This window comes from Onychostoma macrolepis, chromosome 19 (genome assembly GCF_012432095.1).
Source record: "Onychostoma macrolepis isolate SWU-2019 chromosome 19, ASM1243209v1, whole genome shotgun sequence".
NCBI classification, from domain to species: domain Eukaryota; kingdom Metazoa; phylum Chordata; class Actinopteri; order Cypriniformes; family Cyprinidae; genus Onychostoma; species Onychostoma macrolepis.
Window position 1 is genome coordinate 31913253 of NC_081173.1, and position 24592 is coordinate 31937844.

The 24592-nt window shown below is 31.0% G+C and overlaps 3 protein-coding genes across 4 annotated transcripts in view; 1 reads left to right on the top strand and 2 right to left on the bottom strand.

Annotated features, from left to right (window-relative positions):
* Nucleotides 1-1634: 1634 nt before the first annotated feature.
* ctss1 (cathepsin S, ortholog 1) lies at nucleotides 1635-10597 on the top strand. Its single transcript, XM_058753245.1, has 8 exons — nucleotides 1635-1900; nucleotides 2910-3028; nucleotides 4743-4865; nucleotides 6316-6459; nucleotides 7069-7293; nucleotides 8931-9096; nucleotides 9194-9299; nucleotides 10034-10597. The coding sequence occupies exons 2-8, from the start codon at nucleotides 2912-2914 to the stop codon at nucleotides 10143-10145; spliced, it is 993 nt and encodes a 330-aa protein (XP_058609228.1). The 5' UTR covers nucleotides 1635-1900; nucleotides 2910-2911; the 3' UTR covers nucleotides 10146-10597.
* A 591-nt stretch (nucleotides 10598-11188) lies between these two features.
* gpd1c (glycerol-3-phosphate dehydrogenase 1c) lies at nucleotides 11189-20150 on the bottom strand. The gene is made up of 8 exons (XM_058753244.1): nucleotides 20015-20150; nucleotides 16963-17140; nucleotides 14621-14761; nucleotides 14317-14455; nucleotides 14115-14227; nucleotides 12811-13044; nucleotides 11614-11720; nucleotides 11189-11537 (listed from the first exon to the last, which is right to left on the bottom strand). Exons 1-8 carry the CDS (start codon nucleotides 20053-20055, stop codon nucleotides 11441-11443), a joined length of 1050 nt encoding a protein of 349 aa, XP_058609227.1. The 5' UTR covers nucleotides 20056-20150; the 3' UTR covers nucleotides 11189-11440.
* A 4099-nt stretch (nucleotides 20151-24249) lies between these two features.
* Nucleotides 24250-24592, bottom strand: part of golph3l (golgi phosphoprotein 3-like) — a 14408-nt gene continuing 14065 nt past the window's right edge. For both annotated transcript variants that reach the window (XM_058753247.1, XM_058753246.1), the window contains exon 5: nucleotides 24250-24592. This exon is cut by the window's right edge and continues 563 nt beyond it. The gene's annotated coding sequence lies outside the window, so the exon portion shown is untranslated.

The following is a 24592-nucleotide window of genomic DNA, read 5'->3' on the forward strand; positions in this document are numbered from 1 at the left end:
GCTTTTTGCTTCTGTTCAGAGAAAAGAGATCATGTCTGCAAATAATAAAAATAAGTCAGTCATGGTTAATCCTGAGATTTATTTGATGTTAATGCTTATCTTTGTTTTAATTTGCTAAATTTTGCCCCTGAATATATCAGTTTCCTTTTGTGATCAGTGTTATGTCAGGATGTGGAGCAAGGAGAATCACAATAAACAGTCTTCAATAATCCACAGAAAGGGGTAAAACAAGGCAGGCAGGACACACACGGAGCACTTCCATGATTATGTATAACACCGGACAAGGAAACATGGGGCAGACAACACTAAATACAGGACTAAACAAGGGGTAATCAAGGGACACACCTGAACCACATGAGACAGTCACACATGGGAGAAACTGGGTCACGGGGAGCACGAGGGTGTGTGTGTGTGTAAAATATGAAATATATCAAATGCAATGTGTGTGTATATATAGTGTAATATATAGCATATAAGGTTCAAACAATAGGTAAAATAAATATATAATAAATACTATGTCAAATAAATAACAACGTAGAAGTATTATAAATATACAATAAATAATATGTAAAGAAAAAATATTTTTATAATAGTATATAAAATATAAAATAAATATAGTATATTATCTAATAAACAAACTGTAAACAACTAAATCATTAATACATGTATATTATATATCTGAAATAAAAATATAATATTTAAAATATCAAATTAAAACATATTATATAATAATATGTCAAATAAATCACTTATGATATTTAAAATATAACAAAAATATGTTAAATAAATAACATAATATATATATATAGTATATTATAGAATAAACAAGATATAAAATAAATATATAATAAATGAAATATATGTGAAATAACATGTAAATGTAAAAAGTGCTGTAGAAGTACCATAGCACAGTGATGGAATCAGACTAATACCATGGTACTTTGATATTTGTGACCCTGGAGCACAAAACCAGTCATTGAGATTTATACATCATATGAAAGCTGAATAAATAATAGGACAATATTTAGCTGAGATACAACTATTTGAAAATCTGGAATCTGAGGGTGCAAAAAAATCTAAATATTGAGAAAATCACCTTTAAAGTTGTTCAAATGAAGTTCTTAGTAATGCATATTACTAATCAAAAATGAAGTTTTGATATATTTACGGTAGGAAATGTACAAAATATCTTCATGGAACGCGATCTTTACTTAATATCCTAATAATTTTTGGCATAACTTTTTTTGTTGACCCATACAGTGTATTGTTGGCTATTGCTACAAATATAGCTGTGCTGCTTATGACTGCTTTTGTGCTGCAGGGACACATACACCACAGCACTGAATGATGATCATAAAACGATATTTCCACAGTGTCTTCAGCTGAAGCAGGTGAATCTGTCAGATCCTCTCCATCTGTGCCATCTGTGTGTCATGCTGTGCGGTGTGTGTCGTTTGCAGTGATGTTGTGTGTGTGTGTGTGTGTGTGTGTGTTTTACAGTAACACACATGACATCCAGTAGTGCATCGTCAGTCACAGGTTTGACAGGCGTCAGCATCAGCGCATCACACACTCCTGCGGCTGTCAAACGTTCAGTACAAATAACACACAACTTAACACAGTCTTTGATCAGATCACCAGCACAACTACTAGTGATGAAGGACTTAACTACCCGTTTAATGAACGCTTCAACTGATCAGAATGAATGAACACAGTCAGATAACACGAGCAGCTGCTGGCCGAGCCCATCATCTGTAATTGTGTTCACATGACAAACAGAATCACACAGGAAACCAGAGAGAAGAAACTTCCTCTTTCAGACGCTGCTAAAGCAAAGGCAGGGCTGAAGAACGACAGAAGTGTGTCTGTCTGCTCATCATCATCATCATCACAGACGCCGGTAAGATCCAACATTAATAACACATTCACTCTTCTGATTTACACGGGCTCTATCAAACTATTTACAAACTATATGAGCACTCGATTACTGTACAAACATCTTAAAGAAAGCATTTTACATACATTCTAAACCAGAAGCATCTTAAATACATTTTCTGAATGCCTTTTTAACATCTAATGTGGTAGAAATGTATTGCAGATGAGAGAAAAAAACACATTAAACATGCATCAAATGTACATGTGCGATCTGTTATAGTTCCTTTCTGCACTGTATATTAAAAAAATGATTTTAAAATTGTGAGTAAAACAAAAATTATTGGAGTAGATTTTACGAGAAAATACTATTTATGTTTCTTTTCAAAATTTCACATTTATTTAGTGTTACTCCACTTTTGTTTGTAATTATTTGTGAAATTTATTCATAATTTGAGTGAAAATGTATTATTACTTATCACATTTAAAATATACTAAAAACAAATGTACTCAAATCAATTCAATTATAAAAATTCATAAGTACAATAATTTTAAAATATAAACATTCGAAATAAAACAGACTAAAAATTCAGTCTTAAAAATGTAAAAAAAAATCATTACATCTTAAATATGTAAAATTAAAATAATTCAAAATAAAACCAACAATCTACATAAAACATAAAATTAATTAAATATTTAAAATGTCAAATTGAAATAATTTTAAAATATAACAAACAATCTACATAAAAACACTTGCTAAAATAATTAAATTATGTAAATGACAAATTAAATAAAAATACTTTTGAAATAAAAACAATAAAAATAAAAAAAAAAAATAATAATTAAACCATAAAATGTCAAATTAAAATAAAAACAACCAAAATAAAACGTACTAAAATAAATAATATAATATATATTAAAGTGAAAACTGAAAAAAAAAAAAAAAAAACATCTGATTCAAAATTTAAAAAACTTAAGTAGTGCATTAATAATACTGAAATACTATTATATTTAAACAAGTGTGTGTGTGTGTGTAGGTATGATCAGGTTTGTTTTGGTTCTGCTGTGTATGTCGCTGGTCTGTTCTGAGATCAGACGTCTGACTGATCAGTGGATGGCTTGGAAATCTCAACACAACAAGACCTACAGAAACACAGTGAGTACAAACACACACACACACACACGATGAATCTCTCTCTGTGGGTCGGTCTGTTTGCCTTTGGCCCACTGAACTGAAATCAGCAGAATGGGGTTTGTGATGCTCCAACTGAGCAGTTCTCTAACGTTCAAGTGTCACCTCATATTTCTCATTAAAACCATGATCATTTAAATCCAGAAGCGCTGAGGATTGCTCCTGGAATGCAGACACAATCAGCTCAAGTGGTGCTGTGAAATGATTAAATACAACGCACGCATGCAGGACTGTGATTGGTCCGGTCTAATCTGTTCTGAGAACTGTAACCGTCACGTAAAGCCAGCTGTTGTGTGTTGTGCACTAACACAGACTTTAATGACTATTTTATGATTATTTCTAAATCCTTATGTAAAGCAGTGTCTGTTTTTAAAGTGCATGAACTAAATGACTTGCCTTGAGTTCAGCAATAACACATTAGAAGGAATGAGGGAAATGTGTGAAGACTTCAGAATTTATCTGTCCAAAAGCAACAAATGGTGATTATTTCAGATATTAGTGACTACAAAGTAGAAAATGTAATTCTGCTTGTTGGTATCTAGTTTACTAGTGTTTCAGATTTAATGCCATTAAGGTAAAACACTACAGGTGAATAGAGTAAATAAATTTCATCGTACTACGCTCAGGTGACTAATTACAGTACATTAAGACAAATGTTGTGTATTACACTATTGTGTGTTTTCACTATTTAATATGCAAATAAGGCATTATCTACTTAAATACACACTAATTTTATACATTTACAGAATGGAAATCTGAGCATTGTTTCAAAATTCTTGTTTGATTTTGTTGTCATATTAGAGTTAAAGGTTTTTTATCACTCCATAAATCAGAAAATACTGACAGCAGACAGAAACAAGTACATTTTCGCCTTGTTTTAAGGAATAAAATGTTGTATAAATAGGTCTGAATGAAATATGAACAAACCCCTCAGTAAAAACCTTCAGAATATAGAAAGGAATAAAACTGTAAAGTGTGGTGTATGTAAGTGCTGCTGAAGTGGAGAAAAAACTCATTTTGTGCAAATAGACGCAAAATAGATGCAAATAGATAAAGTATAATTATAAAACCAGGCAAATGATATTTGAACAAACCCCTCAGTAAAAACCTTCAGAATATAGAAAGGAATAAAGCTGTAAAGTGTGGTGTATGTAAGCGCTGCTGAAGTGGAGAAAAAACTCATTTTGAGAAAATGGCTTTTAAAGATGAATTGAAATTGAAATCTATAGACGCAAATAGATAAAGTGTAATAACAAAATCAAGCAAATGAAATATAAACAAACCCCTCAGTAAAAACCTTCAGAATATAGGAAGGAATAAAGCTGTAAAGTTTGGTGTATGTAAGTGCTGCTGAAGTGGAGAAACAAACTTTTAAAGATATGGATTGGAACTGAAATCTACTGATGCAAATAGATAAAGTGCACTAAAATAAACACTTAAATGTGTATTTTGGATGTTTTCTTTAGGCTTGTCTAAAAGAAGACATGTTATGGAAACAAACCTGTAGTGTCTTGTGGAAAACTATGTTAAATCCAGTGTCTAGTTCTTCCGCGAAAACACTTTCCAGCAACCAGTAACTGGTTAGAAGTTGCATGAAGCCAGACTGAGACAGCGTTGTGTGGTTTTGTGTGCATCTGCATCAGTCAGTGAGCGTGTGTGTTTGTGTGTTGTGTTTTAGAGAGAGGAGCGTCACAGGAGAGGCGTTTGGGAGCAGAATCTTCTGGATATTGTGAAACATAATGAGGAGATGGCCGTCGGTCTGCACTCATACACACTGGGACTGAACCAGCTCAGTGACATGGTACTTTAACACACACAGTCATTCCTCAGAAGTCTGCCAGTATAATTAGAGATATAGCAAGACGCTTCATGAGGAAACACAGAATATGGCCAACGGAAGTCCCACAATCTAAATTAATGAGCCAGTCACTGCTCTTAGAAGCTCCAGTTACCATAGAAACAGTTGTAAGACTCATGCCAACGTGAAATATGTGCTTCTTAAATCTGTGGTATATTTGCTGATTTGAAATAAAGACTGAAAATATTTTAAATAAAGATTGAAAAAGACTAATATCACATGGGCAGAAGTATATTTTTATATTTCTCATAAAACTCCAATTAAATCCAATTAAAAATTAAATTATTAAAGTCCAAAATTAAAATAAATACAATCTGCATAATAATACTTACCAAAAGTAATTAAATCGTGAAAATGTCAAATTAAAATCATTTTAAACTCTAAACAACCAAATAAAACACTTACTCATATTTATTATACCATACAAATTTAAATTAAAATACAACTATCAAAATAAAAAACTAAAATTAATTAAGTAATTAAATAACATTTATACTTAAAATAAATACTTTAGAAATAAAAACTCAAATTAAAAATTTACTAAAATTAATTAAATCATATATTTTTTAAATCTTAAAATAAAAACAATTCAAATAAAACATACTCAAAATAAATGATAAAATGAACTAAAAATTAATTAATTAAAAATTAATTAATTTTAATTGTAATTATTTAAAATTAATTATTTCAAAGTACAAGCAATTAAAACACTTAAAAATGAAATATTTTATTATAATTTTCAAATGAATAAAAAAACAAATAAATAAAATACATTTATGTGAGATGTAAAATGCAGTCAAACTGATCATATTTAAGTGAGTTTGTGCTTAATGAAAGGAGAAAAATACCTGCCAGTGTATTAAGAAAAATACATTTAAATTAAAAGCTTTTTTAGTTGTTTTTTTTTTGCAGATTTATTTCTCATTTTACTGAAGTGTCATGTCATTCACACCTCAGATTTGAAAAAGTCTCATGAATTGGGTGTGTAAAGCTGTGGAAAAGTGGGAGTGAAGAAGGGAGAAAACCAATAAAGCACAGACCTACAACACTCATTATACAGACAAATGAATATTAAAATGTGAGCAGAGAGGAGAAAACAAACAACAGAGTTATATGTTTTTAAAAAATATAACCCAATTATTACGAAATCAAGAAATCTTTTCATTAAAGACTACTAACAACCATTATAAACAAATCAAATACGTTTTGATAAATTATCCTTTGAAATATAAACAAATCAGCATTTTACACATTTAATTTTGATCATTATACCATTTTACATCTTAAGTACATCTACTGTATCTTGATTACATTTTTTCATAGGCTATGTCTTAAGTGCAGGTCAAAGGTCAGATGAATTGAGTTGTGTGTGTGTATGTGTGTGTGTGTTTAGACTGCAGATGAGGTTAATCAGTTGAATGGTTTACTGGAGGAAGATTTTCCCGATGTCAACATAACATTCACTCCATCACACCAGCCCCCCCCACCGCGAGTCAACTGGACGGAGCACGGGATGGTCAGTCCTGTCCAGAACCAGGTGTGTGCTGCTGTACTAAGAGTTTGATCACAGAAATGTAATATTGTACATAATGTTATAATATTAATATTATAACGTAATATTATGATATTTTATTATATGTTTCTAATATTATTCATAATTATTTAAAGTCAGATTTTTATTAAATATAAATATATTTTATGTTTATTATCATTTTTCTAATATTAATAAATATTTTAATTATAATATTCAAATGTTCAAACATTTCAATATATTTTATATTTATAATAATTTTATAATATTTTAATTATTATTTTCATTATAATACTCATATTTTCATGAATATAAATATATTTGCCATTTAATACATTTTATTATATTATTAATAATTATTATACTTAATATACACGTCTGTATACATAAATATATTTATTATTTTATATTATTATTAATAATATTAATAATAATAATAATATCAATTATTTTAGTTATAATATGCCTATTTTTACATACAGTATAAATCAAATATTATATATGTATTATAATTTTTATATTATTAATAATTATTTTAGTTATAGTATGCTTATTTTTATATATAAATCTAATATTTTTATATTTTCTAATGTGTATATCTGTGTGTGGTTTCAGGGCCCGTGTGGCTCGTGCTGGGCGTTCAGTGCCGTCGGTGCTCTGGAGGGTCAGATGAAGAGGAGAACCGGTTCTCTGGTCCCTTTGAGTCCGCAGAACCTGCTGGACTGCAGTGTGAGTCTGGGGAACCGCGGCTGCAGAGGCGGATATCTGAGCCGAGCTTTTCTCTACATCATCCAGAACAACGGCATTGACTCCAACAACTTCTACCCATATGAACACAAGGTACTGCAGAACATTAACACAACGCCCAATGAGCCTTAAGCTTCACTACATCAGTGTTCATGGTCATACTACGGTATAAATCAGGGATTCCCAAACTGAGGTGGTAAATTGATGGAAAATTAAAATCATTTTAAAATATAACACTTACCAAAAAATAAGTTGTAGTGGCATTGTAGTGACATTGTAGTGGCATTGTTGTGACGGTGTAGTGGTAATGTAGTGGCATTGTTGTGACATTGTAGTGGTGTTGTTGTGGTGATGTTGTAGTGGCGTTGTAGTGGCATTGTTGTGACGTGGTGACATTGTAGTGGCGTTGTTGTGACGTTGTAGTGGCACTGTTGTGACGTTGTAGTGGTGACGTTGTAGTGACGTTGTAGTGACGTTGTAGTGAAATAGTTGTGATATAGTGGCATTGTGATGTTGTAGTGATGTTGCATTGTAGTGACGCTGTAGTGGCATTGTTGTGACACTGTAGTGGCGTTGTTGAGTGACGTAGTGGTGTTGTGACGTTGTAGTGACACTGTTGTTGTGACGTTCTTGTTGTGACTGTGTAGTGATGTTGTTGTGATTTTGTTGTGGCCTTGTAGTGGTGTTGTTGTGATGGTATAATGACGTTTTGTGACACTGTAGTGACGTTGTTGCATGATGTAGTGATGTTGTAACATTGTAACAGTGTAGTGATGTTGTTGTGACGTTGTAATGGCATTTTTGTCACAATGTTGTGTGACTGTTGCATTGTAGTGATGTTGTGAGGTTGCAGCATTGTAGTGGTGTTGTTGTGCTGTAGTGACATAGGAACATTGTTGTGATGTAGTGTAGTGGCATTGTAGTATGTTGTTGTGACACTGTAGTGGAGTAGTCAGTGGGGGGGGGGTTGAGTGGGGTATGAGTGGTTATGAACGAATGAATGAAACGCATTTGTTCGTGTTTCTCTCCATCTCGAATCGCGCTCGCGGAAGGAGCTTGAGAAACAGTGTCTCGGTACGCTTTCAACTCGTTTTTTTAGTCTCGAGCAAAAGACTTTACAGCATTCACGTTAAATGATTTGACAGATTTTTACATAGAAAGGGTGACAGTGCACCGCATTAAAAAAAATGATCATTCATGTTTTCATAACCGTTGGCCAAATTCAAAAACGAAATTAAAACTGGTCCCACTTTATATTAGGTGGCCTTAACTACTATGTACTTACATTTAAATTAATCATTTGATACAATGCACTTATTGTGTACATATATGTTTTTACATTGTACTTATATTTTTAAAAATACCTATATGTACTTACATCTGTAATTAATTTCTGTAATTACATTAATAATTACACTGTCAACCCATCCCTTACACCTTAACCCACCCTTAAACCTACCCACACCACCAAACCTGTCTCTAACCTCCCCGTATCACACCTCAATAGCAGCAATAGTGTTTTGTAATACAATATGAACACAATAAGTACATTGTACTTATTTTTTGATGTAAGTACATAGTAGTTAAGGCCACCTAATATAAAGTGTAACCCTAAAATTAAATCAAGTTTGAGAGCAAGGGGCCCCCTGGTGTTTCGGGGGTAATGTAATGTTTTTGTGACGTTGCTGTGATATTGTTGTAATGTTGTGATGTTGTGGTGAATTTTGCAGCAGGGTGTGTGTCGATACTCTGTGACGGGAAGATCTGGATATTGCTCAGGTTTCAGGATTCTTCCGCGTCACAATGAGGTGGCGCTGCAGTACGCCGTTGCTAATATCGGACCTGTGTCTGTCGGTGTCAACGCCAAACTTGCTTCCTTCCACAGATACAGAGGCGGTGAGACATAAAATATATAATATCACACACACCTGTCTATCTGCTTTCAGTCCACACACACGTACGTTTATTCTAAATGATAAATGTGTGTATTCAGGAATCTACAGCGATCTGAAGTGCAGCTCTGGACTGATCAATCATGCGGTTCTAATTGTGGGTTATGGCTCAGAAAAAGGACAAGACTACTGGCTGGTGAAAAACAGGTTGATTTTCACTTGATAAAAAATACTGTGTGACAGTCATGACTTTAAAACAGGCATTTTGTCAAGTTCTAAAAGGTTATTTTAATATTATAATATTTTATCATTTTTTATAATATTTGTAATAATTACTTTATATTATTCATATTTTTATGAAATAAAAATATATTTAATATTTATTGTAATTCTTATAATAATAATAATTTTAATTGTAATTTAATATTTTTAATGAAATCTAAAAATACTTTTTATACTATTTCTGCAATGTTATCAGTAATTATTTAATCATAATATTAATATTTGTATAAATATACATTTATTTTACATTTTATATTATAAAATATTGTTATAATGATTAATTTGATTATAATATTCATATTTGTATACATTTAAATATTTTATATTTATTATCATTTTATAATATTATTAATGATTGTTTTAATTGTAATGTTCATCCTTTTATAAACATAAATTTTTAATATCACTTCATAATATTATTATTATTTTAGTTGGAATATGCATATTTTATAGGCAAATACAATATTTAATATCATTTTTAAATATAATTTATAATTATTTTATTATAATATTCATATTTTCATAAATATACTGTTTTATATTTATTTATGTAATAATCAGCAAGTGTCCGTAACTGTAAGTTGATGTATTTCAGTGTGAGCTCTAATGACCTCTAGTGTTGAAAATATGAAATGATGATTTCTGTCTCTGTGTGTCAGCTGGGGAACAGCATGGGGTGAAAACGGCTTCATCCGCCTGGCAAGAAATAAAAACATGTGTGGAATATCCAGCTTCGCCATTTACCCCACCATCTCATCCGACCGCATCTGATCTTCCTTCTGAGACACTGGAGCAGTAAATATCTTACTGAATATGCATTGATTTTCTTTAGTTTCCATCACAGCCCATACCCATAACAAAACCAAAGAGCACACCTTTACAATAACCATTTGCAATTGATATTATTGAAAATAATGTTGATAGTGCTTTAATATTTGTACTTTAGGGGGAGGAGCATTCTCATTCAAGAGAGCATTTGATTGGACAAAAATGTCAATACTGTGATCAATATTTTTCCAAGCATATTATTAAACATCAAAATTAGAGATCCATTGTATTTAATAAATTAAAATGCAACATATAAAATAAAATAAAGATAAATGTAAAAACTATATGACAATTATTAAATCATAAAAATGTGTTACGTCTTTATGTAATTAGAGATTCAGTGTTTTATCCTGAAAAATAAGTCTCACGTTTGATTAAAATGATTAAAATAAGCAGCATGGCTTTTTGCATTTATTTCCATTCCATAATCTCCATTTATTATTATTATTATTTAACTATTAGAATTAAATGATACAAGGTTTCAAAAAAACAACCAAAAAAAAAAAAAAAACAGTTGTCATCTTTATTCACGAAACTATGCTTATTTGGTAACTTGGTAAAACTATTAATAACTTGTTTAATAAAATGTATGTCTTTAAATAATTTAAACACTGAAATTAGATATTTACCATTTTTGAAAAAAAAATAAAAAATGGTTAAAGAAGGAAAAGAAGGAAAATAGTTATAGTTTTAGTTATAATACCCATATTTTTTTATAAATATAATATTTTATATCAAATGTATAATTTCTATAATGTATTCATTATTTTAATTATAATATTCATAATTTTATAAATATAATATATGTATTATCATTCTTATAATATTATTAATAATTATTTGTATTATAATCACTTTTGTATGTCTTTGAATAATTAAAACATTTAAATTAGAGATTGATTGTTTTATGTGGCTCATGAAGAAAAAGAAGTCTTATTTTGTGTTTGTGTTGACTGCTGTAAGAATAAATGAAGCTCAAAGTCTGATTAAAATTATTAAAATAACCGGCATGGCTTTTATTGATTGTGTTATAAAGTAATACATTTAATACTTCTCTATAAGACAACTGTAGTCAAAACTGCAAATATAAAATTCTGCACATGTGCGTTTACCAGCGTTACAGTCCTGAGTCAGAAATTACACAAATACTCATCATACTGGACTCATGATTCATTTTCGTTGGACGTGAGGCGTGAACGAAGCTCAGTAGTGTGTGGATCGGATCGGATCGGATCGGATCACATGTGTTCTGGATGGTTCTGAAGGCAGCTGATGAACTCCTTCACCTGCCGGCCCTCAAAACAGATCTGATAGACGGAGACGAACAGAGGAAACCTGCACACACACACACAGACGTCAGACACACACACTGATGATGATGTCACGGTGATGCGGCGATGATGTCACTCACTTGTCCACCATGCTCTTCTTCTGGAGGATCTTGTAAACCTCTGCAGACGTCTGAGGACCCTGGAGCTTCTGACCGTTCAACATCTCAACTTCCAGCTCCGCTATCGACTGATGAAAAACACTAATTAATATTACATTTAAATCACACAAACTGGCTTAAATCTACTTAATTAGTTAATTCATTCATTAGTTTTGATGCTGAATTTTCCAGTTCATTCATCCATCTAGTGGCCAGAGTCTACAGAAACTACATTTCATGTCATTGATCTTAAGGGATGTTTACATAATGTTAAATAAAATTAAATAAAACAAAAATAGAAATAAATTATATATATATGTATATTTATTTATATATGTATAAATATATATATATATATATATATATATATATATATATATATATATATATAAGATTTTATTATTATTAGAAATTATTGGTTAAAGAAATAGTCATTTAGAGGTAAATAAACTAAAAAACCATAAGTAAATAAATATATTATTGTTATTAGAATTCCAAATTATTAGAATTAGTGTATTTCATGCATGAAAAATGTGCTTATTTTATAAAATGAAGTATTAAATAAATAAATATACAAATATTAGAATTAAACATTTTATATATATATATATATATATATATATATATATATAAAAGGTAGTAGTATATATACATACAGGTGCGTCTCAAAAATTTGAATATCATGAAAAGTTATTTTATAACTGATTTCAAAAAGTGAAACTTTCATATATTCTAGATTCATTACATGTAAAGTAAAACATTTCAAAAGTTTTTTGTTTTAATTTTGATGATTAGAGCTTACAGCTTGTGAAAGTCAAAAATCCAGTATTTTTGTATACATAAAACATAATATATATATATATATATATATATATATGCTAATTTTATAATACAATTATTGGTTAAAACTAGTAGTTTAGAGGTACTAAAAATTGTTTGTAAAACATCATCAAATAAAACTGCATAAATAATAATGTTTATATTTTATTCAAATTAAATGATATAAGATATCTGCACAAAACAGGAAGATGTGCAATCATAGTGCTGTGGGTTATTTTGACCAGCAAAAAGATTGAGTATGAAGGTTAATAACAGATGATGCACACATTAAACTGTACAGTGATGACCAGCGTCAAGGTCAAAATAAATCCATTTAGGATGCAGGTGTTTGAGTCGGACCTTCTGCGAGCGGGCGAAGGCCTCGGCCACGCGGCGGTTGCGTCCGCCGTAGCAGGTGGTGATGAGGTCGGCCACGCCGCAGCTCTCCAGGAAGGTGGCGGAGTTAACGGCGCTCTTGCAGAAGAGTTTGGAGAAGGCCACCATCTCCATCAGCCCCAGCCGGATCACAGCAGCTTTAGTGTTGTCACCGAATCCCAGACCATCACAGAAGCCCGCGCCCACCGCCACGATGTTCTGCCACACACACACACACACACACACACACACACCAGACCAGACGCTCAGCTGCAGCCAGACGTTCACATGCACAATCTTTTATAAAAAATATTAAACAAGGGATCGTGAAGACTGCATGTTTTTATTTAGTCCTGCCTTGAGCAAGTTTTTAACAGCATGACTGGTGTAAACTCGACTTATTTTGTCTACTGGGAAGAACACTGTGCTATATTTTCAAAATTCATAATGAGCTTGTATGTCATAATTACTCATAATCTCATAATTACTCATACATTACTTTTTGTCATAATTATGAGTTTTAATTTCATCATTTTGAGTTTTTTATTATAATGTCTTTTTATCTCATAACGTTGACCTTTTTTTTCAATTGTCTTTTTTATCTCATAATTTAGAATTTTGTTATAATTATGACTTTATCTCATAATGATCAACTTTTATCTCATAATTATGATTTTTTTATTTCATATTTTTATTTTTTGCATAATTATGACTTATCTCATAATTTTCACTGTTTATGTCACAATTACAACTTATATCATATCTAATCTTTTTGTCATAATTATGACCTTTTATCTAATTTTTGACATTTTGTCATAATTATGATTTTTTTCCCCTCATAATTTAGATTATCTCATAATTTTGACTTTTTGTCATAATTATGACTTCATCTCATAATTTAGATTTTATGCCATAATTATGACTTTTTATCATAATTTTGATTGTCATAATTATGCATTTTTATCTCATAGTTTTGACTTTTGTCATAATTAGGAGTTCTTATCTCATAATTTTAACTGTTCGTCTCATAATTTAGATTTCCCCCCCCCCTCATAATTTAGATTATCTCATAATTTAGATTTTTTTTTTTGCCATAATTATGACATTTTATCTCATAATTAAAATTTTATGCCATAATTATGACTTTTTATCTCATAATTTTAACTGTTTATCTCATAATTTAAATTTCATGTCACAATTATTATGTCTTATCTCATAATTATAATTTACCAAAGCATCCACGGGATGAAACCCCCTGATCCCCAGCATCACGTGTGTATCTCGGGTACCTTCAGCGCTCCACACAGCTCCACCGTGTCGCTCTCCTTCACCACAGTGATGCGGAAGTTCGGCGTCTGCAGAAGCTCTTTGAAGATCTTGCCGTTGGATTCATTAGTGGCTCCTGAAACACACACACACACACACACACAGTCATAAACACACAAGGTCAAGCGCTCTGCAGGTTTTCTCACAGGAAGTGATGTCACACACCAATGGTGGTCTCGCAGAACTTCTCCTCGGCCACCTCGGTGGCGATGTTGGCGCCCATCAGCACACTGACCTCGATCTCCAGCTTGGACCTGATGATGTCAGAGATCAGGGTCAGTCCACTCGGACCCTCATCGATACCCTAAACACACACACACACACAAAGAGAATGGACAAAAAAACACTATGTGAAACAGTAAACACTCTGCAGAAAATGCATGTTTTTATTTAGACTCCTTTTTAGGTAGACGAAAATTGAACCATGAAATCCACTCAAATTACAAAATATTAAAGAATAAACCCATACTTTAATGAGGGAGATCCCGATGGCTCCAGGTTTGATGTGAGGCTTCATCTGGTCACAGATTTTCCCAATAAACTGATGAGGAATGACGAAGATCAGGAAGTCGGCTCCGCTCATGGCCTCTGTGACGTCAGGAACCGCCACCTGAGGAAACAGAGGAGATCTGAACCCTCATCCCTCTCTCAGCAGGGGCTCGACGGCTCTTACTGACGGAAATCAGCTCAAAGACAGTGGCTAAGAGGCTTTACATGGTCTCTAGCTGGACATTTATGATCATGAGCTGCTTTACATCAGTGCTTCTCAACCTTTATAACAATATTTGAAGGTCCCTCATACTACTTCATCCAGCATTTCTGGTTCAATAATGACAATGCTCAAAAATGTCTCACAATTCAAACATTTGTTTGTTATTAATTATGACTTTATCTCATAATTATGATTTTTAATTTCATAATTATGACTTAATGCCATATGACTTTTTAATCTCATAATTTTGTCTTTTGTCATCATTTTGTATTTTTATCTTATAATTTCAACATCAACTTTTTATAACATCATTTTGACTTTTTATCTCATAATTTCAACATTTTGTTAATTATGACTTTATACCTGATAATTATGAATTTTTATCTGATAATTATGACTTTCAATGCCATAAATATGACTTTTTTTAATCTTATAATTTTACCTTTCCTCATAATTTAGATTATCTCATAATTTTGACTTTTGTCATAATTATGACTTCATCTCATAATTTAGATTTTATTATCTCATAATTTCAAATGTTATAATCTACTTTTTATCATATTATTTCAACTTTTTATTCATATAAAAAGTCTCATAATCATGACTTTTAATGCCATATGACTTTTTAATCTCATAATTTTGTCTTTTTGTCATTTTAACTTTTTATCTCATAATTTCAACGTTTTGTCAATTATGACTTTTTATCTCATAATTATGACTTTCACTGCCATAAATATAACTTTAATCTCATAATTTCACATTTTGGCATCATTTCATGCTTACTTATAAAGCACTCCATAATCTGGCACCTTTTTATCTCTGAAATCGTCTTCATTTGTACACTCCTACACGTTCTTTGAGATCATTGACTGCAGACTTACTGAGAGTTCCAAATTTTAAGTTGAGTTCCTTTGGTGGTAAGGCTTTTAGTTGTGCTGCGGCAAAATTATGGAACTCTTTGCCACTGCATATCCGCCATCTGAATTGCATTTCCCTTTTTAAAGATCAGATTAAACCTGCAACAACCTAGTATGACCTGTTCTGTTCCAGCAGGTTATCTTCATCAAACGAGCGGGTAGATCAAGACATTTCTAATGCCATATCTGAATGATTGCTACACCACTTTAATCATTGCTTCAGCTTTGACCTGGTTAATTATAGTCCGTTTGAGTTGCTGTTCTCTAACTAAGGATCCTTATTTGTGTGCAGTGATTTCATCATTTATCTTCTCCCATTATGACCTCTGCCTCACTTCTTCAGTGCTTATTTCACCTACATACGAGTCATTACTAATCTGCTTCATGATGTTGTGTAATTTTGCAGCAGTAACGTGTAGATGAGTGTAAAGGTGATCTGTGCGAAGTTCAGCACTTTAATCTGTGTGTAAACCTACTGATAACCAGCTCACACCTAACACTTTCTGAATGTTCAAAATGTCCAGTTTTAAAAAGGGTTCTTCTTGGTAAATACGAAAGTTATGGGAACAGTCCATTTTATACTTTTGAATGTTCTCTGAATGTTTTGAAACAAGTAGTTACATTTAAAAGATGTCAGACGAATGTCCAACGAACTGGAAGAACGTAACTTTGAGAGAACGTTTCCAGAATTTCCAGTTACCCTCCTAAAAAAAAAAAGTTCTTTGAATGTTTTGCTAACGTTTCCACTCCAAGTTCTAAAAACAGTATTTCTGAACGTTCAAAATGTCCAATAAAAAATGTTTTTTTAATGTTTTAACGGTAACAGAAAATTCCATTTTATAATTTTGCAAACATTATGGGAACGTTACTTTTAAATGTTCTCTGAAATTTCTGGAAAATATAGTAACATTTATAGAATGTTAGATGAGTGTTCAAATAAAACACTTCAGAAAAAAGTTGCATGAACAACGTATAAATGATGTTTTGTGCTAACATTTTGAGAACAAAAAAAAACGTTTGTTCATAACTATGAGAGAACCTTTCCAGAACATTCTGAGAACATTCTCTGTTTGCTGGGGTCATACAGGTAAAACATCTTTGAATTACCTTGGAGTACCATCAAAGTACCACAGTATTATGGTCTGTTCCCATCACTGTACTATTATTAAGAGAAACACAAACCACATTTTTGGGCAGTTTGTGTCCAGGCAGATATTTGACGTTCTCGTGTTCGGTGTTGATGATCTCGGTGAGTTTGCGTCCATCAATCATCTCCTCATAGACCCACATCTTCACCATCGGATCGAAGCGGTTTGATGCTTTCACATTGTGCCCGATGATCTTAGCGATGGCAGAACCCCTGACCAACACACACACAAACACATCACTGACCAAGAAACAACACGTTATGACAGCCACTGTGTAACTGAATATATTTTAACAACAAAAAGATATTTAGAAGTTAATTTAAAAACTGCATTATTTGCAATTTACATGTTTGCATACAATTTTTAAGTTGTGTCTTGATTTAAAAATAAATAGTAATTTACATTACATTTACATTTAGTCATTTAGCAGATGCTTTTATTTCAAAGCGACTTACAAATGAGGACAATGGAAGCAATCAAAATCAACAAAAGAGCAATGATACGCAAGTGCTATAACAAGTCTCAGTTAGCTTAATGCAGAACACGTTGCAAGGTTTTTTTTTAACTATATAATAAATAAAAAGAAAACAGAATAGAAAAAGAATAGAGCAAGCTAGTGTAAGAGGTAATTCATTTTTATTTATTTAAATAGTACTTTAATTTAAGTTTGGGCTCTGCTGTTAATTGTAAGCTTATTGTAATGTAAAAGGGCTCCCTATAGTTTAGAGTATAAGCTGAGGTAGATTTTTAATTATGATTGAATTTATTTAAAGAAAGAGCAATTTTTTCAATAAACCACTGTTTAATAAAAAGAAATAGCAATTTTATGTTTAGTTTTTCCCCCTGCTGCACCGAACCAATGTCAAAACCGAGGTACGTACCGAATCGTCATGTTTGTGTACGTTACACCCCTAATACGTGACCCTGGACGACAAAATCAGTCTTAAATGTAAATTTTTCGAAATTGAGATTTATACAGTACATCATCTGAAAGCTGAATAAATAATATTTCCATTGATGTATGGTTTGTTATGATAGGACGATATTTGGCTGAGATACAACTATTTGAAAATCTGGAATCTGAGGGTGCAAAAAAATCTAAATATTGAGAAAATCACCTTTAAAGTCGTCCAAATGAAGTTCTTAGCAATGCATATTACTAATCAAAAATTTAGTTTTGATACATTTATGGTAATAAATTTACAAAATATCTTCATGGAACATGATCTTTACTTAATATCTTAATGATTTTGGACATAAAAGAAAAATGGATCATTTTGACCCATACAATGTATTGTTAACTATTGCTACAAATATACCCCAGCGACTTAAGACTGGTTTTGTGGTCCAGGGTCACATATATATATATATATATATATATATATATATATGTATACAATAGTTCTGAACTGTACTTCTTACAGCGAGTGTCATGGTGGACACCTAAATCCAGTATCATTTTTTAAATATTACTGTTTTTGTGTCACGGAATGTAGTTTTAAGAGTTCAGACAAGAATGTTCTTGTTTATAGTTCAAATATGCAGTTTGTTAATAAAGATAACGTCTATTTGAAAGTTTGCTTCAATGTTTTCGGAGCTGTGAGCTCCAGATGGTCAGCGGGCGTTCTGCGCTCATGAACCCGCGGAGAGAGCGCCTGACCTCGGCCAGATCTTCTGGAATTTACCGCTGGCTGTGATGTCTCTATCGTGTAATTTGTTTTGGGTAAATCTAACAGGCAGTCTTTGGTCTCACTAATCTATTATTTGTTCCAGAGAAAATCTCATGTTTATGTAAATTCAATGCTGTATATCAGAGCACTGCCTTTGTACTTTTGACTGAATTGCCTAGAAATTTTTAATATTATTATTCAATAAATAACATTTTATATAAATAATAGTATTTAATAATAGTGTTTAGTATAGAGAAATGGTGCATGTTCGTCATGGTGATTTTAGTTACATTGTTCCGCCATCTAAGACAAGAGACTGTTTTTATGAGTAAGTCAGCAGTAAGCTATAAAACGGAAGTTATTTTTAGTTTCAACAACAGCTTGATGCAGCGCTGAAAGGATATTAACGTTACGACAAATGTTTATTGTGATATGAGATTAATCTGAAGAATGAATGCTGTATCAGATGCAGGTAATCACTGGCTTAGTCCATCTCTCTCTCACAATATCTACTATACATAATACACTGCTTTAAATACAGTAATACAATAAGCTTTCAACGAAGTAACTCAACGTTCCTTCGTTACTAGTTCTAAAGTGACGTCTTGGAATTAGTAACAGAGGCTTGGGTTCAGTTGTTAAACTGTTAAAGGAAGTAGTTCTGCACAAAAGAGAGCTTTTAAAGACTATCTGTTGTTATTTCATTTATGTATTTACACACTTGTGCCGTTGAACTGTTGTATAAACGCAATATCATACTCGTAGACATGAGATATGGCTGTATATCGGCATGTTGTGATTACCTACAGCCGAATCACAGCCGTGCCAATATACAGCCATATATATATATATATATATATATATATATATATATATATATATATACACTTTTTTTTTTCAAACAATCTGCAGAAAAAATATTTACATACATATACATTAAGACCATATATTATGGCCATATATTTAAAAATATATATTTTTGTCATGTACTGGCAACACAAACACAAGACTACAGCTATTGTTAGTAAAACTGTTGATTGATTGAATAACTGGATGTGAGAAGCTTCAGAATCATGTTTACTACAGTAAATATGCTACTATGTGCAAAAAACTGTTACCAAGGGAAATTCTGGTAGGCTGTTCTTCAAAAATACCGCGGTAAATTCTGAATATGGCAATCAAACAGTAGTAACGAAGTACCACGGTATCACTGAGCATTAGAGTACCGTGGTAACACCACAGTAGTTTCTGTAAGAGTACATATACACACAAACGTGGAAAGTCAAGACAGACGCAGGTGAAAATGAAACTTGTCGCGCGTCTGACGTCGCGTCCGCTGCGTCGCGTCGCGTTGAGTTAACTGCAAAGAGCTGCTAAAGCGTTTACTGCGTCGCGTTCATATAAGACGCAACTCACCAGTTTCCTGAGCCGATAATACACACTTTCTTGCCAGGCATCGCGTTTGTTGTTGTCTGATGATCAGTCAGAGAGAGAATGAAGTTTGACTTCCTGACACACCCCACAAACACAGAGAGAGAGAGAGAGAGAGAGAGAGAGAGAGAGAGAGAGAGAGAGAGAGAGAGAGAGAGAGACAGAGAGAGAGAGAGAGAGAGAGAGAGAGAGAGAGCGCAAGGCTGGGTTCTACAAGTCTGGATTTGTTTTATTCCTACATTCCTGCTTTGTTTGTGTCTAATAATCGTCTGTGTTCTAGTCTGTTAATATTAAAATAAATGGAAATGATAAAGATTTATTTTTTTAATGATTCATGCATTATAATGATTGAATCCAGCTCGTATTAAATAGTTTAAATGATTTACTTTAACGTCAAACACGTGTCGTATTTCACCAAATGTACCACAACTACAGAAGAAGCTGAAATCAGCAACATTATGAGGAAACAACTTCATTAACATACTAAATAATATAATATAATATAATATAATATAATATAATATAATATAATATAATATAATATAATATAATACAATATAATATAATATAATATAATATAAATGTCTCAAAATGTATAAAAGGGGGAAAAAATGTTTAAGGGTTTTGGCTCTACATAATATAATATAATATAATATAATCATATAATATAATATAATATAATATAATATAATATAATAATGTGAAAATGTACAGATGCAGACAAATGTCATTAGCTCAGAAGTCAAAGGAAAGTTCCTGTCATGTGACTGATTGCTTCTGATGTTCACGTGGGATGAAATTTCTACAATTCAGCAAAATGTGACCAGTGTATCATGTGTGATGAAAACAGACGATCTAAAAACATCTGGACTGTATCAATTGTATTTTAAAACACACAAACATGCATAATAATACATTTTGTGTTCATATATGAAATGAAAAGCATTTGCAATTTTAAAGTCAGTCATTCACATAAAAATAATTCAATTATAATAGAATATTATCTAAGCGGGTTTGTTGTTGGTTCTGTAGTAGCACTGTTTTGGATTTCTTTTCAATTCTTGTAAGAAAAAAGGAAAGACTGAAGGCTGGATTTGATCATCTTCATCATCAAACATATTCACACACATCACGTCCTTCTGCGCTGTTAAAACAAAGTTCAGTTCAGAGAGCAAAGGAAATAAAAATAATCACACCCTGTGACCTTTAACCCCGGAGAAAGATCCTAAAGTGACCTTCATCTGAAGTCAAATATTCTGCATGTCCCTCAATACACTGTAAAATCAGCAGCATTACAAATCATGATTTCCATTGATATGTTCTTTACAGATGCACTATATTAATATCTACTTACATAAAATATAAATTCAACATTTTTAATCGACAAACCACCAACATTTAATTATTTGTTATATTATTAATTATAAAATAAATGATCATCTCATTAATTATCTCAACATAAACAATAATTTATGATAATTCTGTTGACTTACTTCAATAACATAACTGATAATTACGGATCAGTTTATTATAGGTCATTGATTAGTTAATAACCTAGAAGTAGGTCAGTTAGCTATAAACAGCAGTCTAGTTAATAATAAAAAAATTAATTAAAAAAATTCTGACATCATTGATCAATCAACAGACTGACAGTTAAACAGAAATAATTTATTATGATAGTTGAATATTAAATTAAAAACATACACTGCATATCAAACTCTCCACATGAAGTCCTTCATCTCATCAAACACAGAAGAGCCATAATCACGTCATTCATAACCATCAATCAAATCATCATCAATCAAAGTGCAGTGGATGTACAGTACGGTATTTCACATGTACAGTATATGAGTCAGTGACTGAGCTTCAACTTCAAATAAAACATTCACCTAGTTACCTCTCTAGTCTTGAATACAGAAAATATTTGTCAAATGTTTTTGGTTTTGGCCTGTCCAAATAATAAATAATAATAATTTTCTTAATCATAATAGTAAAATCTGTTGAATTGATATTCAACTCTACCAACTCAAAATCTATTTTAAATTATTAACTAATTTATTTACATATATTTTTAGCAGTTTCCCACATTTGTGCACAACCCTGATACCATCTGATTTTCACCAAATTACAAAACAATGTATATATATATATATATATATTTAAAATTTCTATAAAATATTCCCGAAAGTGACATACAAGTACATTTCTCTTAATCAATTAACCGCATCCAAAATAAAAGTCTGCTTACATAATATATGTGTATATTTATTATGTCTATATAAATACACACACATACAGTATGTATTTTGAAAATATTTACATGTATATACATTTTTATATTCATATTCTTATATTTTATATAAATATATTTAATATATCACATATTTTTCTTAAATATATACACATGTATATATACATATGCACATGTTTGTATTTATGTATACATAATAAATATACACAGTAAACACATATATTATGTAAACATAAACCTTGATTTTGGATGCGATTAATCGTTGACTGAACTAATTGATATTAATTAATATATATATATGTATATACACACACAGTATACGTATACATGTATACTTGTATAAATATATATATATATATATATAATTATTAGTGTTTTTATTATCATGCATTTTTGTTTATTGCTAGAAAAATATAAATCCACACAAACCATATTGAGACACTAATGCAGTAATATTAAGTAAATATGAACAACTTAGTTTGAACTCCTGAGGCTGACAAACATTTCCATCTTTTACTGACCATTTGTTGGAAAAAACACATAAAACTCTGTATATTTGTGCAAAGGCCCTTAAGATTATTTTCAGTCCTACTTTATATTAGGTGGCCTTAACTACAATGTATGTACATTTAAATTAATCATTTGATACAATGCACTTATTGTGTAAATACATGTTTTTACATTGTACTTATATTTTTTAAAATACCTATATGTAATTACATCTGTAATTAATTTCTGTAATTACATTTATAATTACACCTTAACCCACCCTTAAACCTACCCACACCACCAAACCTGTCCCTCAATAGCAGCAATAGTGTTTTGCAATACAATATGACCACAATTAGTACACTGTACTTATTTTTTGACGTAAGTACATAGTAGTTAAGGCCACCTAATATAAAGTGTGACCTTCTTTTCAACATGAAAGTTCATTAAAAACATGAATAAAATCAAACAGAAGGCCTCGAGTTCAAGCCTTCAGTAACCAGACCTGTGCGTAGAGAAGCTTTCTCATCCATTATACATTCACTGTCTGGAGTTTCTACTACTATACAGACACCATCAAACCTCCTTCAGAAACATATGAACATGTTACGCTCAGGCAAAATGCTGCTCGACAGAAAAACTGCTGAAGAAATATTAATGCATGTATAAAATTATGTTATTGGGTATGATTTACAGTAAAGAAACACACATCAGATGAGAGCGAATCACGTGCCATGGGACAGTGTGAGGGTCACATGATGAAGAAGTGAGGTCATGTGACATGCATGTCAGCTGATACGCTCTCTGAACGTTGCGGAACGTTGCACATTTCACAACAGGAAACACACGCACTGTTATCAAAACATCACACGCTCCCTTCCTCCACATCACACTTGAGCGCATATTTGAATAAAAGCATAATCATTTAAAGCAGGACATTCCAGTCAGTGTTATTTTAGTATTATTCATATACCTTTATAGTTGATATTAATATTTTGAATTAGTTTTTATTAATATTTTATTTCGTTTTTATTTTTTAATTAATTTATTAATTTTAATTTCATTTTAATTGTAGTTAAAGTTTTAGGATTTTTGTTGAGTGTTTTTGTATCTTTTTTTTACATGTCCATATAGTTTTATATATTTTATTTCAGTTTTAGTTTTAGTTATTTTAGTCATTTTAAACTAAATAAAAATGTTGCCTTGGGAATATATATATATATATATATATATATATATATATATATATATATATATATATATATATATATATATATATATATATATATATATATTGCAGTTCATGATTACTTGACCAATTTTGTTATTGTTAACTAAAACTATTCAAAATAGTTGTTGTTAACTAAAATATATCTCAAATAAAATAAAGCTGAAATAAAATATACATTTTAGATGAGAAACTTATTAGAAATGTTGCCTTGGTAAATAACTCAAATTAAATGAAGGTAAAAATAATATAAAATTACAATTAAAGATCAGTGTTGTTATTGTTAATTAAAACTATTGTTGCTAATTGAAATAAAATAAAATAAAAATATTAGATGCAAATTAAAAATATTTATGAAACATTACATTGGCAACTAAGTAAAACGTAATAAGCTAAAGACGAAGTACTAAAATTAATATAAATTTAAAATTAAGATAATTGTTGTTATTGTTAAACTATTGTTGTTAACTAAAATACAATTTAAAAAAAATAAAATAAATAAAAAAATAAAATTTGCAACTAACTCAAATTAAATAAGCTGAAGATGAAGTACTAAAATTACTAAAAATATTTAAAGCCAAATTAGGAAGAAAAA

What these genes read in the sequence shown, in the direction of transcription:
- ctss1 (XM_058753245.1), top strand. Translation starts at nt 2,912, where the DNA reads ATGATCAGGTTTGTTTTGGTTCTGCTGTGTATGTCGCTGGTCTGTTCT. An exon ending in TCAGTCCTGTCCAGAACCAG is followed by an intron (nt 6,460 to 7,068) that starts GTGTGTGCTGCT and finishes GTGTGGTTTCAG; the next exon opens with GGCCCGTGTGGCTCGTGCTG. An exon ending in TACTGGCTGGTGAAAAACAG is followed by an intron (nt 9,300 to 10,033) that starts GTTGATTTTCAC and finishes TCTGTGTGTCAG; the next exon opens with CTGGGGAACAGCATGGGGTG.
- gpd1c (XM_058753244.1), bottom strand. Translation starts at nt 20,055, where the DNA reads ATGCCTGGCAAGAAAGTGTGTATTATCGGCTCAGGAAACTG. An exon ending in CCTTCGCCCGCTCGCAGAAG is followed by an intron (nt 11,721 to 12,810) that starts GTCCGACTCAAA and finishes GTTTTTCATCAG; the next exon opens with TCGATAGCGGAGCTGGAAGT. An exon ending in AAGAAGAGCATGGTGGACAA is followed by an intron (nt 11,538 to 11,613) that starts GTGAGTGACATC and finishes GTGTGTGTGCAG; the next exon opens with GTTTCCTCTGTTCGTCTCCG.